The sequence below is a fragment of the Glycine max genome, chromosome 19 (assembly GCF_000004515.6).
Source record: "Glycine max cultivar Williams 82 chromosome 19, Glycine_max_v4.0, whole genome shotgun sequence".
NCBI classification, from domain to species: domain Eukaryota; kingdom Viridiplantae; phylum Streptophyta; class Magnoliopsida; order Fabales; family Fabaceae; genus Glycine; species Glycine max.
The window spans coordinates 50293597-50307057 of NC_038255.2; the positions used below are offsets into that span (position 1 = coordinate 50293597).

Here is a 13461-nt window from a genome sequence, read left to right on the forward strand (position 1 = left end):
GCGTTGGCGGACGAGTGAGGTCCACGACACGAGTGCTTTGGTAAAGTTGGGTTTTCGTTGGTGGAGATGTGAGTGTGACAAATAAAGGTTTTATTTTTTAAATAAACGAACGAACATCGTTTTAGTCAAGGCAAGAATATTCAAACGGCTCTTCTCAGTTGGGATTGGGATGGAAGAAGAATTGCCGACTGAGTGTGAAAGTAACCTATAATTATAATGGGGTGTCATCACTCATCAATGCACAGTTTGTAGCAGAACAGAACAAAAACAAATGTGTCACATCTTATTTTAACAATTTCCTTTTATATTTTCGACGTTTTAAACTAGAGTTGAGCATGAATAGGATTCAACGTTTGCACCCATTCCTGGCTCAGTTCGAATTTTAAGAATGTCACTGACCAATTATTTTTCTTCATCACTTAATTTTATATTGTTTATATTATTCATTATTATTTTAGAATTACAGTTTGTGTTCATAGCATTAATTTTATAATATGATATTATTTTAAGAATACAATTATGTAATATTTTAGTTGCAAAATTCGAATAGTTACGAAAAATATCAATATCAACTTATTTTAAATGAATATGTAAAAAATTATGTCTTTCACAACATCTACAACAAAATAAATTATATTCATTTGTTGTACACGAGTTTATTTAATTTTTCTTCCTAACTAAAATGGCTACAGAAAAATAAATAATTTAACTTAATACATGAATGTAATTTATTGTTATCCATTAAATTGTGAAACATATTTTTAATATTTATAAAACATTAGATATTCTTATCCATCTAGTAATCGGTGCAGCAAGTGAGGGTATCGCTGTATCAGGACTAAGGGTAAAACTTCCTGCACTCTCAGTGTTCTTATTATATTATGAAATGCAAAATGGATATTTTATAATACAATGGCAAATACTGAAGGTGAAGGCAATAGTGGTAGTACAGAAGCAAAGTCTCATATGAATTATGCAATCTGTATCAGTTTTATGGGAAGACAAAATGAGAATTGCACAAGTTATGCTGGGTGCACCAGCAATTTCATGGTGTGTGTAGCAACACCTTTAATTTATCCTTAAAAAAACACTAGAGCCGAATTTGTCAAATTTCATTAGGGGAACTGCTATTTACACTAATCCACTCCCTTTTATGATTTGTTTTTCCAAAATACCCTTAATCTGCACTCTGCTACCACCCCAACTTGGCAAATCCAATGCCCCTCTTCCTTAAAAACCCTAAGCTTCATTGACCTGCTGATACCTGCACCACGGGCTTGGATTCGAATTTTTGCATAAAGTCGCAATGGATGGCAGCTAAATATCATGCACCAAGTAATTAATTAGTTAAGCAATTAATGTTGAGAGGAAAACTTGTAACTAGGTCACCAGATCACCTACGAGAGAAACTAAATAGCAAACAAAAAGAAATAATGATTATGGAAGATGTGAATAATTCCATACATTTAATTTCCAAATTCCAATATTATTGTCATTTGCGGTGACAATTTCCTTCATTCTAACAAATCTATTTTTTGAACTTCTTCCACATTTCTTTGATCTAGTTGGAGTAACTCTCACTGTCAGCTCCCATTTCACCTTTTCTAGAAGCAACAACAACGTTTTGCTTTACCAACCCAAAGCTGAATAACTATTTTTCATTTAGTATCTATGCATCAGGTCGGACTTGGCGGAGAACATCTACTATAAAACATTTGTGGAAAAAGGCAACAAGAATTACAAAAAAGGGAGTGCAATTTTCAGGCTATTTTAAGAAAAATAATTATAAAGGGTAGTGTATGAGTAACCAGAGAAAGTGAAAATAGCAATTTCCTTTCATCAGGGAGCCCAAAAAACTGTCGGGCCGAATGGAGTCTATAGAGAATCTTATTATGTCCAAGTATCCAACGTTAGCCAAATGAAAAAAAGGAAACACAAAAACAAAAACATAACATAAACCCTCCCAATCCCATTCCAAAGTCTAAGGAACGGTTATCCCTCACAAACCGCCGGCTGTCTCAGGTAAACAGGTGTTTCTTCGCCTCCCATCTCAAATTTTCAGCTTTTCCTACACTCCACGCTCAAAAGTCAAAAAATATTTTTCTTTTTCTTCTGGGTTTTGTGATTGTACACTCTAACCAGTAATCAATCATTTTTGTTTTTCCCTAGAAAGTGAAAATGAAGAGAATGATAGCCTTGGGGTTTGAGGGTTCAGCGAACAAGATTGGTGTTGGGGTAGTGACCTTAGATGGCACAATTCTTTCAAACCCACGGCACACATACATCACTCCTCCTGGCCAAGGCTTTCTTCCCAGAGAGACAGCACAGCACCACCTCCAACACGTTCTTCCCCTTATCAAATCCGCTTTGGAAACTGCACAAATCACTCCACATGACATTGACTGCCTCTGCTACACCAAGGGTCCTGGCATGGGAGCTCCTCTGCAAGTCTCTGCTATTGTTGTTCGTGTGCTTTCGCTTCTTTGGAAGAAGCCAATTGTTGCTGTCAATCACTGTGTTGCACACATTGAGATGGGAAGGATTGTTACCGGCGCTGATGACCCCGTTGTCTTGTATGTCAGTGGTGGCAACACTCAAGTCATTGCTTACAGCGAGGGGCGTTATCGAATCTTTGGAGAGACCATCGACATTGCTGTGGGGAATTGCTTGGATCGCTTTGCAAGGGTCTTGACACTTTCCAATGATCCTAGCCCCGGATATAACATTGAGCAGGTCCTGCTTTACTACGTTTGAATGAACTTCTTCCTAAGTTTTTATAGGAGTGGAAACTAAGAAGACGGTATGAATTGAGTTTCTCCCAGAAGTTAAAATCAACTCATGCACCTCAATTTTTGGAGAAATTAAACAAGAGAGCCTCTACAAAAGTTAAGTGTATAAGTTTATATTAGTTAATAGGAGAAACTCAATTCATTTTATTTTCTTATTTTCTTCTTCTACAAGTAATTGTGGAGAAATTTTCCCAAACATGGTCAAACTGTGTTTTACATAGTTTATTTTATGCCTTGTGCATCATATGATATATGGGATATTTTTGTTATACCTTTAATGTGAAAATCTTTCTCAACTAATTATCTTATCCTTCAGCTTGCGAAAAAGGGAGAGAAGTTTATCGACCTGCCTTATGTTGTCAAAGGGATGGATGTATCTTTTAGTGGGATATTGAGCTATATTGAAGCAACTGCTGCTGAAAAGCTAAAGAATAATGAGTGCACGCCTGCAGACTTGTGCTACTCTCTGCAGGTGAATTTAATCTGTGGCGATCCCTTGCCTTCCCATTATATTATTAATTAATGAATGATGAATTTGCAAGTTGATGTGTTTTAGTATGCTGCAGGAGACATTGTTTGCCATGCTTGTGGAGATAACGGAGCGGGCTATGGCTCATTGCGACACAAAAGATGTTCTTATAGTTGGTGGTGTAGGTTGCAATGAGCGGTTGCAAGAGATGATGAGGACCATGTGCTCTGAACGTGGTGGAAGATTGTTTGCTACTGATGATAGATATTGCATTGACAATGGAGCAATGATAGCTTATACTGGTCTCCTTGAATTTGCTCATGGCGCATCAACTCCACTAGAGGATTCTACATTCACCCAGCGGTTCCGGACAGATGAAGTGAAAGCAATATGGAGAGAAGCAAATCTGGCAAAATTGAATGGGCTTGCAGAGAAGAGCACTTGATTTGTCATTCTTGAGGTGCAGTCCTATTCTTGGGCTGTTGGGCACTCAATTAAGCCTTTAGTGTAGAATATTTAGCGTGTTTTTGGGTGAGTTCCTGCAAAATTATTTTTTTTGTTAGAATTGTTTTTGATGTGAAGAATTTATGTTTGGAAGTTTGTGTTTTATAAGTTGGTAGTAAAAATTCAGTATGAAATTTTTGATCCAACACAAAAGCTGCCTAAAGTTGTTTCAATTTATAATCAATTCTTCAACATTAGACTAAACATATGAACATTTATCTAAAATTACATTAGCTGATATTTTTACACGATTTTGGATGACTTGATGTAGAATCAGACATGGACTAAATTTGTGCTTAGTTTTGGCAAAAATTTCTTTTCCATTGCCTAACTTAGGCGGGAAATTTTAATACATTGTTGTGTTAAATTCATTTATTAATAAATTAAGATCAACGAGCCTGCCTTCTTTTCTCCAGTTTCAGCATGTATGTCAAAAGGACTTGACTACATCATTTTAGAAACGACAGGATTGGGAATCACAATTCACAACTAGGGGACCCAAATTGAATTTTGGTGAAACAAGACACAAAGAGAATCTTAGCTCATTTGGATGAAATTTGTTTTCAAAAGTTCTTATTGGGGTGGTTCAGCACCCCCTCTAGTGGACATCCCATACCCAGTCCTTTTCCCCCTTCCACCCTCCTTGGTGGGACTTTCCCTAGGTCCTTTTAGGGTGTGGTTTAAAATGGTGAGACAAAAATGTAGTCTATCCTTTTCCAGAGTTTTTTTTTAATAGAATACCTATTCTGTTACTAACTTAATCTATGAAAAAGTAACAACATAATTGAATATTGCGTGTTTCATTCCCTAAGGAATTTCTTTTTCATTCTGACCTTACAGGTCTGAGTGCTCATTTGTGACTAAGTACAAAAAGAACATGTGATTACTTGATATTCAAATCATCCTCCTTCAAGCTGGAGGTGGTACCCAAGGACCTTGAGATTTATTCAGTCACATGATAAATTTACGTATGAAGAGAAACACGTCAATATGTTTGATATTTTGTTGTATTATTCAGTGGTGCTGCAATAATGGCATCCACGCCAAGATGTTGTGTATCAATGACATTGGCTTTGTACCAATGTCAATGGGAAGCTTTTGCAGTGCGTCCTGGTGTGAGTGATTTGCAGTAGCTCTTTTGTCTCTTGTAGTCCTAGGACATGTAGACTTGTCTAAAACTTAACCATTTAATATCTGTGTTTACTAAAGTAGTCAATCTTTAGACTTTTTTTTATGTATTGGCCTGCAGCTCAAGTTTGCCTCTAAATTACTCTATCGGTGATAACGCTGAAAAATTATGAAACATAACCTAATTTTCGATACCTTTTTCAGCATGTCAAGTAATGAGGTTGGTCTTTGGAGAATTTCATCTATTACGACGAGTTTATTTGGCATGATGGACAAAAAAATAGGCATGATTTTTTCATACTATCAGCCCTATCCTCGAATTTTTAAAGTCTCGTTATTAAGAAAAATACAAGCCCAAAGACATAATTATTTATAAAGTAGCATTCTGAAGAGTATTTTTGGCCGACATACAAACTGAAGGCTTGGTTGATTTGAATAAAAGTTTTTTTCTTTTCTAATTTTTTACTTTTGATTCCAAACTATTATTCATTATAACTAATAGATTTCAGGAAAATAAACAGTACATGTAGATTCTTCAAGTTGATTCTAACTATTATTTGTAAAACCAGAAGGTACATGATGTAGAGCCAGATTCACGGTTCACCTTTTATTTTACCATAAGACGTGCTCTTGCTTATGCTCTATCTTGTTGGCTTGATTTTGTAATGTGTTACCATACTTTCATTTGATTTGCTAAATAGAGAGAAACGGTATAATACAATTATTGGCCATCAAACTAGTGACATGATAACTTTCCTGGCTCGCTCAAAAAGTTTGACAGTTTGGAGGAAGCGGGGAAGAAGGAGGATATGAGAAGTGAAAACCAAATGTTTTACACTATTGAACACCAATGCCGGATATGAATAGACATATTGTTAAGGTTAGTTTAACAATGAGGTTTTTGGATCACAACCAATTTAAGGGAAAAGAGACGTAAAAATACTGGTCCAATAAGGAAATGTGATGCTCTAATGAAATTTACCTAGAAGTAGTAAGTTCGGTGTTATGTACCAAATGCAATTAGTTGCATTAGTAGCATCTATCTGCTGTCCAATAACCAATTGTCATGATATATGGTCATTTTTATTGACAACTAATTATTCTTACATATACAAAGAGATGGTCATTGTATGCAGCATTATTCTTACATATACAAAGAGATTGTTTTTGAATTTGAACTTATAATAACAAATCTATCCCAAGGTGCAACTTTAGTGCTTCACAAGGCTTGCTCTCATTGTCATTTTAATCAGGCTCACTCTCACTGTCATTTATTTTTTTTATTGACAGTGAGACAAAAATCAAAAGCGAAGGTCGTACCAAGGTCTACCCCAAAGGGCAATGTGCATGCATTAAGAAAGCTACGAAACCTGTCATAAAACCTTTAATCATGCATGGCTAACCCCCAATATTGAAATATGTGAAAGGAAGTCTCAGCTCCATTTTCCCAAAAAGTTTTCTACTATGTTGAACATGCTTTTGCTTTTAAATTAGCTTGTAGTATCGAATAGGTACAAATAACAGAAATTTGTAGCCAATCCCTTGTCTCCCCTGAAAAATAATAATCAAGGAATTAACTCCAAGACATGGCGTGAGAAGGGAGGAAAGATGGACCACAAGCTTACTACTTGACGTACATAATGCACAATAAGTCCTAGACTCATCTGTGGAGTGTGGATGGAGCCCGAAATCCATGGTTTGATTAGGACAACATGCGTCCAAAGATTTATTATCGTCACTGCTCACTGCAATTTACGCCATCCCATAAGCAGCATGCTTAAAGGATTTTCTCTTTCCCTTCTTAATTATAATAATTTTTCATTTAATTCACATCACTCAACAAAAATATTTAGTTTAATTAATCACATTAAATTTATCAATTATTTTTTTTATTATTTTAAAATTATCTTTTTTTAATTTTTCTATCCATTTAATTATTTCTCATAAATATTTAAAGAAAAAATAATTAAGAGTATAAAGAAAAAAATAATTAATATATCTAAAAATTTAAAAATAATCTTATAAAAACAAAAAAAAAATTCTAAAAATAATCTTTATGATTAAGAACGAACGAAGACAATAATTTCCTTTCAATTTCCCTTTCATTAGATTTTTATTCATAATTGGATGCCTAATTTAGTCTTGACCAAATTCAAGGCCTGTGTCTGTGTGATCTTATAGTTTTACATCTATGGGCGTAGCTTAGGTTAGCGTAGCTTAGCTTAGCATGAAAGAAAGCAAAATGACAATTACAATTTTTCACCTTGTTTTTTTTTGGTCCAAATTTTTTCATCTCTTAACTTTAGGCTTTTTGACCTTTTTTCTTTCCGCCCTTTGCTGGCCTCATGGCTTGTTTTGTTTGTCTTTCAAAGCTATGATGATGATACCCTAACACTTTCATAACGAGAGTCGTGTTCCTTATTATTGTTAATTTATAGTATTTGACATCTCCAATTTAAAAGAAGTAAATATTGTAAAGAATAAAAATAAAATACAAAATTCAGTTTTAAAATAACATGGCATCACCGATTTTCTTTAAATTAATTTAGAATTTAAATACTTCCAAGTTAAATCAAATATGGTAGACACAAAATTAAATTGACAGAATTATAAGCCCAAATCTAATACACACTCTTTATTCTTACGTTAAATGTAGTTTTATTTACATTGTTCACTTCTTTTTCTTTTTTTTATATGTTGATTTAAATAATAAAGATTCGAGGAATGTTGATGGAGATTGAAATGTGAATAAAGGGAAGAACATGAGGGAAAAAAAAGGTGAGAAACAATAATTTAGTGAGGAGACAAGACAGAAGGACGACAAAATTAAGGTGTTGGGATAAGAGCCCAATGAAAGTGGACCCAACTCTACAATCATGTGTTGACGTGGCTGAATGTCTGGGAGCGAAGAGAAAGCTGACTTTGTAACTTACACTCAGAGTTTACTTGTTGGAGCTTGCTTGGTGAGTTTGAGTGGTGACACAGCACTGTCAAGTTTGAAAGAAAGAAAAACAAGAAGAAAGCAGCACTTCAATAAAAAATGAACAAGTTTAAAATTTGAAGTTGGAGGGAGGGAGAGAGTTGAGAGAAGAAGGAGTAGGAAGATGGAAAGAAGAGAAAAAGGTGAGAAGAGAGAAGGAGGGTTAATGGTGGAAAAGTTGAAAGGAGGGGTTGTTGTGGGAAAAAGAGGAGGCCCTTCTACTCCCCCACCCACATGGAGACATGAGTTTCCATCTCAGCAGAATGAGAATGGTAATAACAAAAACAAAAACCAGGTTCAAGAGTTCCTCGACTTTCCCACCTCAACAACTCTCTCTGCCAGAAAACTCTGTGCCAAACTCTGGCAAATTCAGCCCCACCAACTAGCCCCACTTCCCAAAATGAACAAGCCGCCACTCACCCTCCGCCGCCACAATAGGGACACACTTCTTAAGCTTCCAAATCTTAAACAGTTGTCTGAACCTCCTCATACTCACCAGGTGATGTCTAATGTGTATTCCTCGTATCTTTCCTTGTTTTGCATCATTGAGCTCTAATGGCTTGCTTACTTGAAACAGTTTTTCAGTTTTGTTTTTCATATATGATTTGTTTTTGTACTAGTTTGAAACAAGTCTATCTGTTTTTCTTATGTTTTTGTTGCTTTTTCTTTCACCACCTCTTGCTGTCTCCTTTTTTTTTTTTGTTGGTCTTTGAGTTAATGAGCGTATCCAGAAATGCTCTCCCCATTGGAGTCTGATATGATAGATTGTCTCATCTTTTATGTTACCTTTATCATTTTGATGAAATATTCCTATGCTATATTTCTTCCCATTTTTATCTTATGCCTAAAATTGGAAACTCCAGTTTCTGCTTTGAAAGTTAGTGAATAGGCTTTGGTTTATATATGTCAAATAAACGGGTGATGTAGATTTGTGGGAAAAATACATCTTCACATTTTAACTTCACCTACTGTTAGCATTGATTTAGCTCGTTCCACACTTTGTTTCTCATGAGTTGTTAATACTAGTCTGCATATAATGCCATTATTTTTGGAGGTACCTTTTGCTCTTTAAGTGAATTACTTTTAGATCACTAGGATGGCTAGCATCAGTGTAACAGAATTAGTGATAGAGAGATTTTCAAACACCCAAATTATTTGCTCATGTCAGAAGTTAGCTGAAGCATTTTGAATACTATTGTTTAATGGAGAAGAACATATGTGCTCTGTCTTTGGGACTTTCATGGCATTTTTATATGTTTAGATTGCTGACCCTTACTTTGTTCCTCGATGCAGCCAGTATCTGCAACGGGACTGAGAAGACATGTTCAAACATCACTTGTCCAGCACCATAGATCTGCTAAAAGAAATGGTCGCACTAAACAGCCTGTATCCCCTCCTTGCTACAAAAGCTCAATGCAAGTAAGTGTGTGTGCGTGCGTGTGTATTCCATTAGAATCTTGAGCAGTTCTATCATTTTTAACATATTAAGAAATTAACAATACTATGTAAATATAAATGTTGAATGAGACAACGAGTATACAAGTTAATTTAATAATTCTATGATTAGTGGACTACCCCGGTTGTAGACTTGTTTGTAACTTTGTTCTTATTACCATCAAATGTAACTTCTTGCACTAGAGGGAAACACGTTCTTCTTGCAGTCAAAGAACCACAATTATATTCAGGACTCATTGAGGGGAATTTTGTAAGATTGAAATGTTTTCTTGATACCCATTGTTCTATTTTCTGTATAGCGTTTTAGGCTATTTTTCTAGGACTTGTATTGTTACAAGTGAGCAATGTTTCAACATGTGTTTACTCTTTAATTCATAAGATCTTGCCAAGGAGTGTCTTTGAGAATACTAGTTAAATAACATTTAATATATTTTTTTTTTATTGTTTTACAAAGTAGGTACTATTAAATAAACTTTGTATATTCAATGTTTTTATTTTCATTAAATACTTTTGCTGTCATTTTACCCTTCAGATCTGGTATAATGGGATTCATATGCTATTTGCTAAAACAGGTGGCACCGTATAATCATGTAAATCCTATAAGTTCCCTAGAATTCAAGGGTTGGATTACAGAGTCAAGTCGCAACCCTAAAACATCCAGAGAGTTACTCAAGGTACTCAACCGTATTTGGAGTCTTGAAGAACAGCATGCATCAAATATATCAGTAGTGAAAGCCCTGAAAATGGAACTAGAACTTTCTTGGGCACAGGTTAAAGAGTTACAACAAGAAAAGCAATTGAATAAGCGTGATATGGAGAACTTAATGGAACAAATAGCTGAGGAGAAGCTTGTTAGGAAGAACAAAGAACATGACAAAATTAAAGCTGCAATTCAATCTGTCATGCAAGAGATAGAAGATGAAAGGAGGTTAAGAAAGCATTCAGAAAGCCTGCACCGGAGGCTGGCTAGGGAGCTTTCTGAAGTGAAGTCTTCATTCAGTGGTTCTCTGAGAGATCTTGAGAAAGAGAGAAAAACACGGATCCTTTTAGAGAACTTGTGTGATGATTTTGCCAAAGGAATAAGAGATTATGAATACGAGGTACGCTCTCTTATGCCCAATAATGCTGAGAAGGGTCAAGTTAAAGGGGACAGCCTTGATAGGCTAATACATCTTTCAGAAGCTTGGCTTGACGGGCGCAAGCAAATGAAGTTAGCTCAAGCTGGCCATGATCTCCCAGAGATAGATTCATCAATTGTTGACAAGTTAGGTGTTGATATTGAAACATTTCTTCATGCAAAAAGATCTTTTAACTCCTCCACGAAGGAGCCCATGCAAATTTACCCTTGCCTACATTCATTGGACAACAACAACAAAATTGAGGAGGTCCATAAAGAAAAGAAGGGAATGAACAATTCAGCGAGGAAACAAGTTGTTCAGTCCAAGGAAATCACCGAGGATTGTAGCGAGTTGCAAGCACATGTGATGAAGAGCATGTTGTCATGTGATGAAAATGAGAGTTGGTTTGTTGAGAGGAAATCAAGTGAAAGCACAGCTCTATTCAATACCCCTGGGGCATCAACTGTGGGTGAGGCAACACAAGGTCAACCAGAAAGTAATACATTATTATGGACAAAGAAAATGAATTCAAGTCACGTAGTTAGAAACAGTTCCTTGTCTTCGGAAGGCAATGATAATAAGGTTTATCCTGAGAGTATTTTCAGGGAAGATTCATTTGTCCATTCTGCAGTTACTGGTAATGGTAGTCCAGTAAAACAGTGGAAATCTACACTGATTATCCCAGATTTTGACAAGTCTGAGTCTTGTTCCAAATTGCCTACAAAGGACAACAACACATTGATGGCAAAACTGCTTGAAGCAAGGTTGGAGAGGCAGAAATCTCGCTCCAGAGCTAGCATTAGCAAAAGAGAAGTTTCTGATGAGAATCATGGGAATGTGAGTGGTAGCTGTAACGGTATAAACACTTTGATCTTCTGTCAATAATCTACTGCATATCACACTCTTAAGTCTAGAATTAACCTATTTTTGTAAACCTCTGTCGTATCCTAATTTTATAGTTACATGGATGAAGAACATTAACTATTTACCTGCCAAGGGACAAAGTATTTGTAAACAAGTAATACAATTTTTCCTTTAGTTTCTCATGTTTGATATGTATTTTTTTTAAATATATTGGTGCAAAAAAACATTTTTCAGAAATATCTTTTTAATCAGTTTTTTCACAAAAATTTTCTTGTGAGAGGAAGTGAAAATCTTACTTTCCTATAAAATTATCATATTATTCTTTATTAAATTATATAATATGATAAATAATTAAAATATTCAATAAAAATATATGTAACTCTTTCATTTTTAAGAAACTTATTTAAATATTTTTAATGGTCAAACAAATAAATTTTATTCATTCCTAGGAAATAAGATTTCCTAACTTTCCATGAGGGTTTTAAGCCATTCACAATTCAACCATTTGCTTTTTTTAGTTAGATTTTCAATTATAGATAAATAAATAAAAGGGAAGCTAAGCCGGTGCCCGCACTACATCATGCAAGTCATGTAAATAATCAACTAAGGAATGTCATTTGAATTTATCAAACAATTAGGTCTCTTAATATAGTTGACTCGACCAGTGATCACCATCAATGTCTCCTATAAATATATTAGACCACTCAGCAAACGTTTATTCCAGTCTCTATCTAAAGACAAAATGCTACACGAATTCATTTTTTACATTACTTTTTCTGTGTATAACAATATGTATCTTCCTTTTACAAAAAACAAATATTATTATGTGTTTATACTTTATTAATAAAAGCATTTTCCTGTTATCTATATCACGAGTCAATGGTAAGTAATAAATTAGTTCATCACAAGTTGAAGAATACGTAAAACAATAATAAATAAAAAAAAACTATAGTTTGATAATTTGATTTGCCCTTGGATCACATCCAACGTAAGTGCAATGTGAGAGATAATTTCTCGTTAAACCTTAAAAATTGGGATTCAAAGAAAACAAACAATATATATTTCAAGAACAGTGAGTCATTTGAGTTCAAAAATTATTTATCTCCTCGATTTGAAAGTTACTCAATTTTCTCTCTAAAATTTTTTGGTCAAAGATTATTAAAAAAAATAACGCATATTAAAGTGAAATGAATAAGTTCAGAAATAAAAAAATTAAACTATAAATTCCTTTCTGACTCGATTACACGGCAGCTTGTGTTTGGTGAAACACAAGTTGACCAAAATGTATAACAGAAAATAAAAGGAAAAATAAAACAATAAGATGGGACTCTTTCCTTTGAAGTGTTTAGCCGGTACCCTACACGTGAGAAAACCCATCACAAGTTCATTACCACAGATTTCGAAAATATGTCCCAAGGGTGATAATCTTCTCAACTTATTTTGAAAAAATAATCCCCTGTTTTCTAGATTTATGATAGAACTTTAAAAAGTAGATGAATATTACTCTAATTAAACCAAACAATTCTGTCACACCATATTCCAATCTGGTTAATATTCTATAGATTATGTTTCATGTTCCACTTATTACAACTCAAACATGACCTGTCTGTGTTTGGACAGAACGTATAAATTTTGACATTTTATATAGATTTAACAAATTAAAGTTGTCAATAAATTATTACCTCAATAAAGAAATCATGTTATAAATAAATTAGCAGTTTTGTTGAGGTTCCTAACATTAGAAGGCTTTCAAATTGATCTAGAAGCCTCTCTCTTACGGCCTTACACTCTTGTTAGCAAATAAGCTTTGTCAATGAGAAACCGACAACATGAAGAGTAGCAAGTCTAAATTTAATTCTTTGGAAACACCCACCACCATTTTAACTCCTGGGTTGGGGGTTGGATTTGATCAAGAGGTTGGAGTGGGACTATGCGGGAGAGTATAGCATAATAGAGCTGATGATGAGAAAAAAAGAACCAGACAAGGGAGTTCAAAGCGAAGGCAATTTGAAGCATTTCCTGATTATTTTATGGCCACTCTCACACCAAGATACATGCCATGTACCCCCTCATTCCCCTTCTAAAACTATCAAAACAATTCTTACACCTTCCCCCTCGGCCAGACATGCTTTACAGAATCCCTTGTAGTGAAGA

General features: G+C 34.7%; 2 protein-coding genes across 3 annotated transcripts; both read left to right on the plus strand.

Annotated features, from left to right (window-relative positions):
- The first annotated feature begins 1900 nt into the window (after positions 1–1900).
- On the plus strand, positions 1901–3908 carry LOC100780256 (probable tRNA N6-adenosine threonylcarbamoyltransferase). Of its 2 annotated transcripts, none has more exons than XM_003554695.5 (4): positions 1901–2022; positions 2170–2733; positions 3106–3261; positions 3356–3908. In XM_003554695.5, the coding sequence occupies exons 2-4, from the start codon at positions 2179–2181 to the stop codon at positions 3701–3703; spliced, it is 1059 nt and encodes a 352-aa protein (XP_003554743.1). In that variant the 5' UTR covers positions 1901–2022; positions 2170–2178; the 3' UTR covers positions 3704–3908. The 2 variants fall into 2 exon arrangements, with proteins under 2 accessions (XP_003554743.1, XP_006604874.1); XM_006604811.4 differs by having other exon boundaries at positions 1903–2030.
- Positions 3909–7820: 3912 nt separating this feature from the next.
- Positions 7821–11481, plus strand: LOC102667580 (uncharacterized protein At5g41620). Its single transcript, XM_006604812.4, has 3 exons — positions 7821–8369; positions 9164–9289; positions 9898–11481. Exons 1-3 carry the CDS (start codon positions 7995–7997, stop codon positions 11326–11328), a joined length of 1932 nt encoding a protein of 643 aa, XP_006604875.1. The 5' UTR covers positions 7821–7994; the 3' UTR covers positions 11329–11481.
- Positions 11482–13461: the final 1980 nt, after the last annotated feature.

What these genes read in the sequence shown, in the direction of transcription:
- LOC102667580 (XM_006604812.4), top strand. Translation starts at nt 7,995, where the DNA reads ATGGAAAGAAGAGAAAAAGGTGAGAAGAGAGAAGGAGGGTTAATGGTG. An exon ending in AACCTCCTCATACTCACCAG is followed by an intron (nt 8,370 to 9,163) that starts GTGATGTCTAAT and finishes TCCTCGATGCAG; the next exon opens with CCAGTATCTGCAACGGGACT. An exon ending in GCTACAAAAGCTCAATGCAA is followed by an intron (nt 9,290 to 9,897) that starts GTAAGTGTGTGT and finishes TTGCTAAAACAG; the next exon opens with GTGGCACCGTATAATCATGT.
- LOC100780256 (XM_003554695.5), top strand. Translation starts at nt 2,179, where the DNA reads ATGAAGAGAATGATAGCCTTGGGGTTTGAGGGTTCAGCGAACAAGATT. An exon ending in CCGGATATAACATTGAGCAG is followed by an intron (nt 2,734 to 3,105) that starts GTCCTGCTTTAC and finishes CTTATCCTTCAG; the next exon opens with CTTGCGAAAAAGGGAGAGAA. An exon ending in ACTTGTGCTACTCTCTGCAG is followed by an intron (nt 3,262 to 3,355) that starts GTGAATTTAATC and finishes AGTATGCTGCAG; the next exon opens with GAGACATTGTTTGCCATGCT.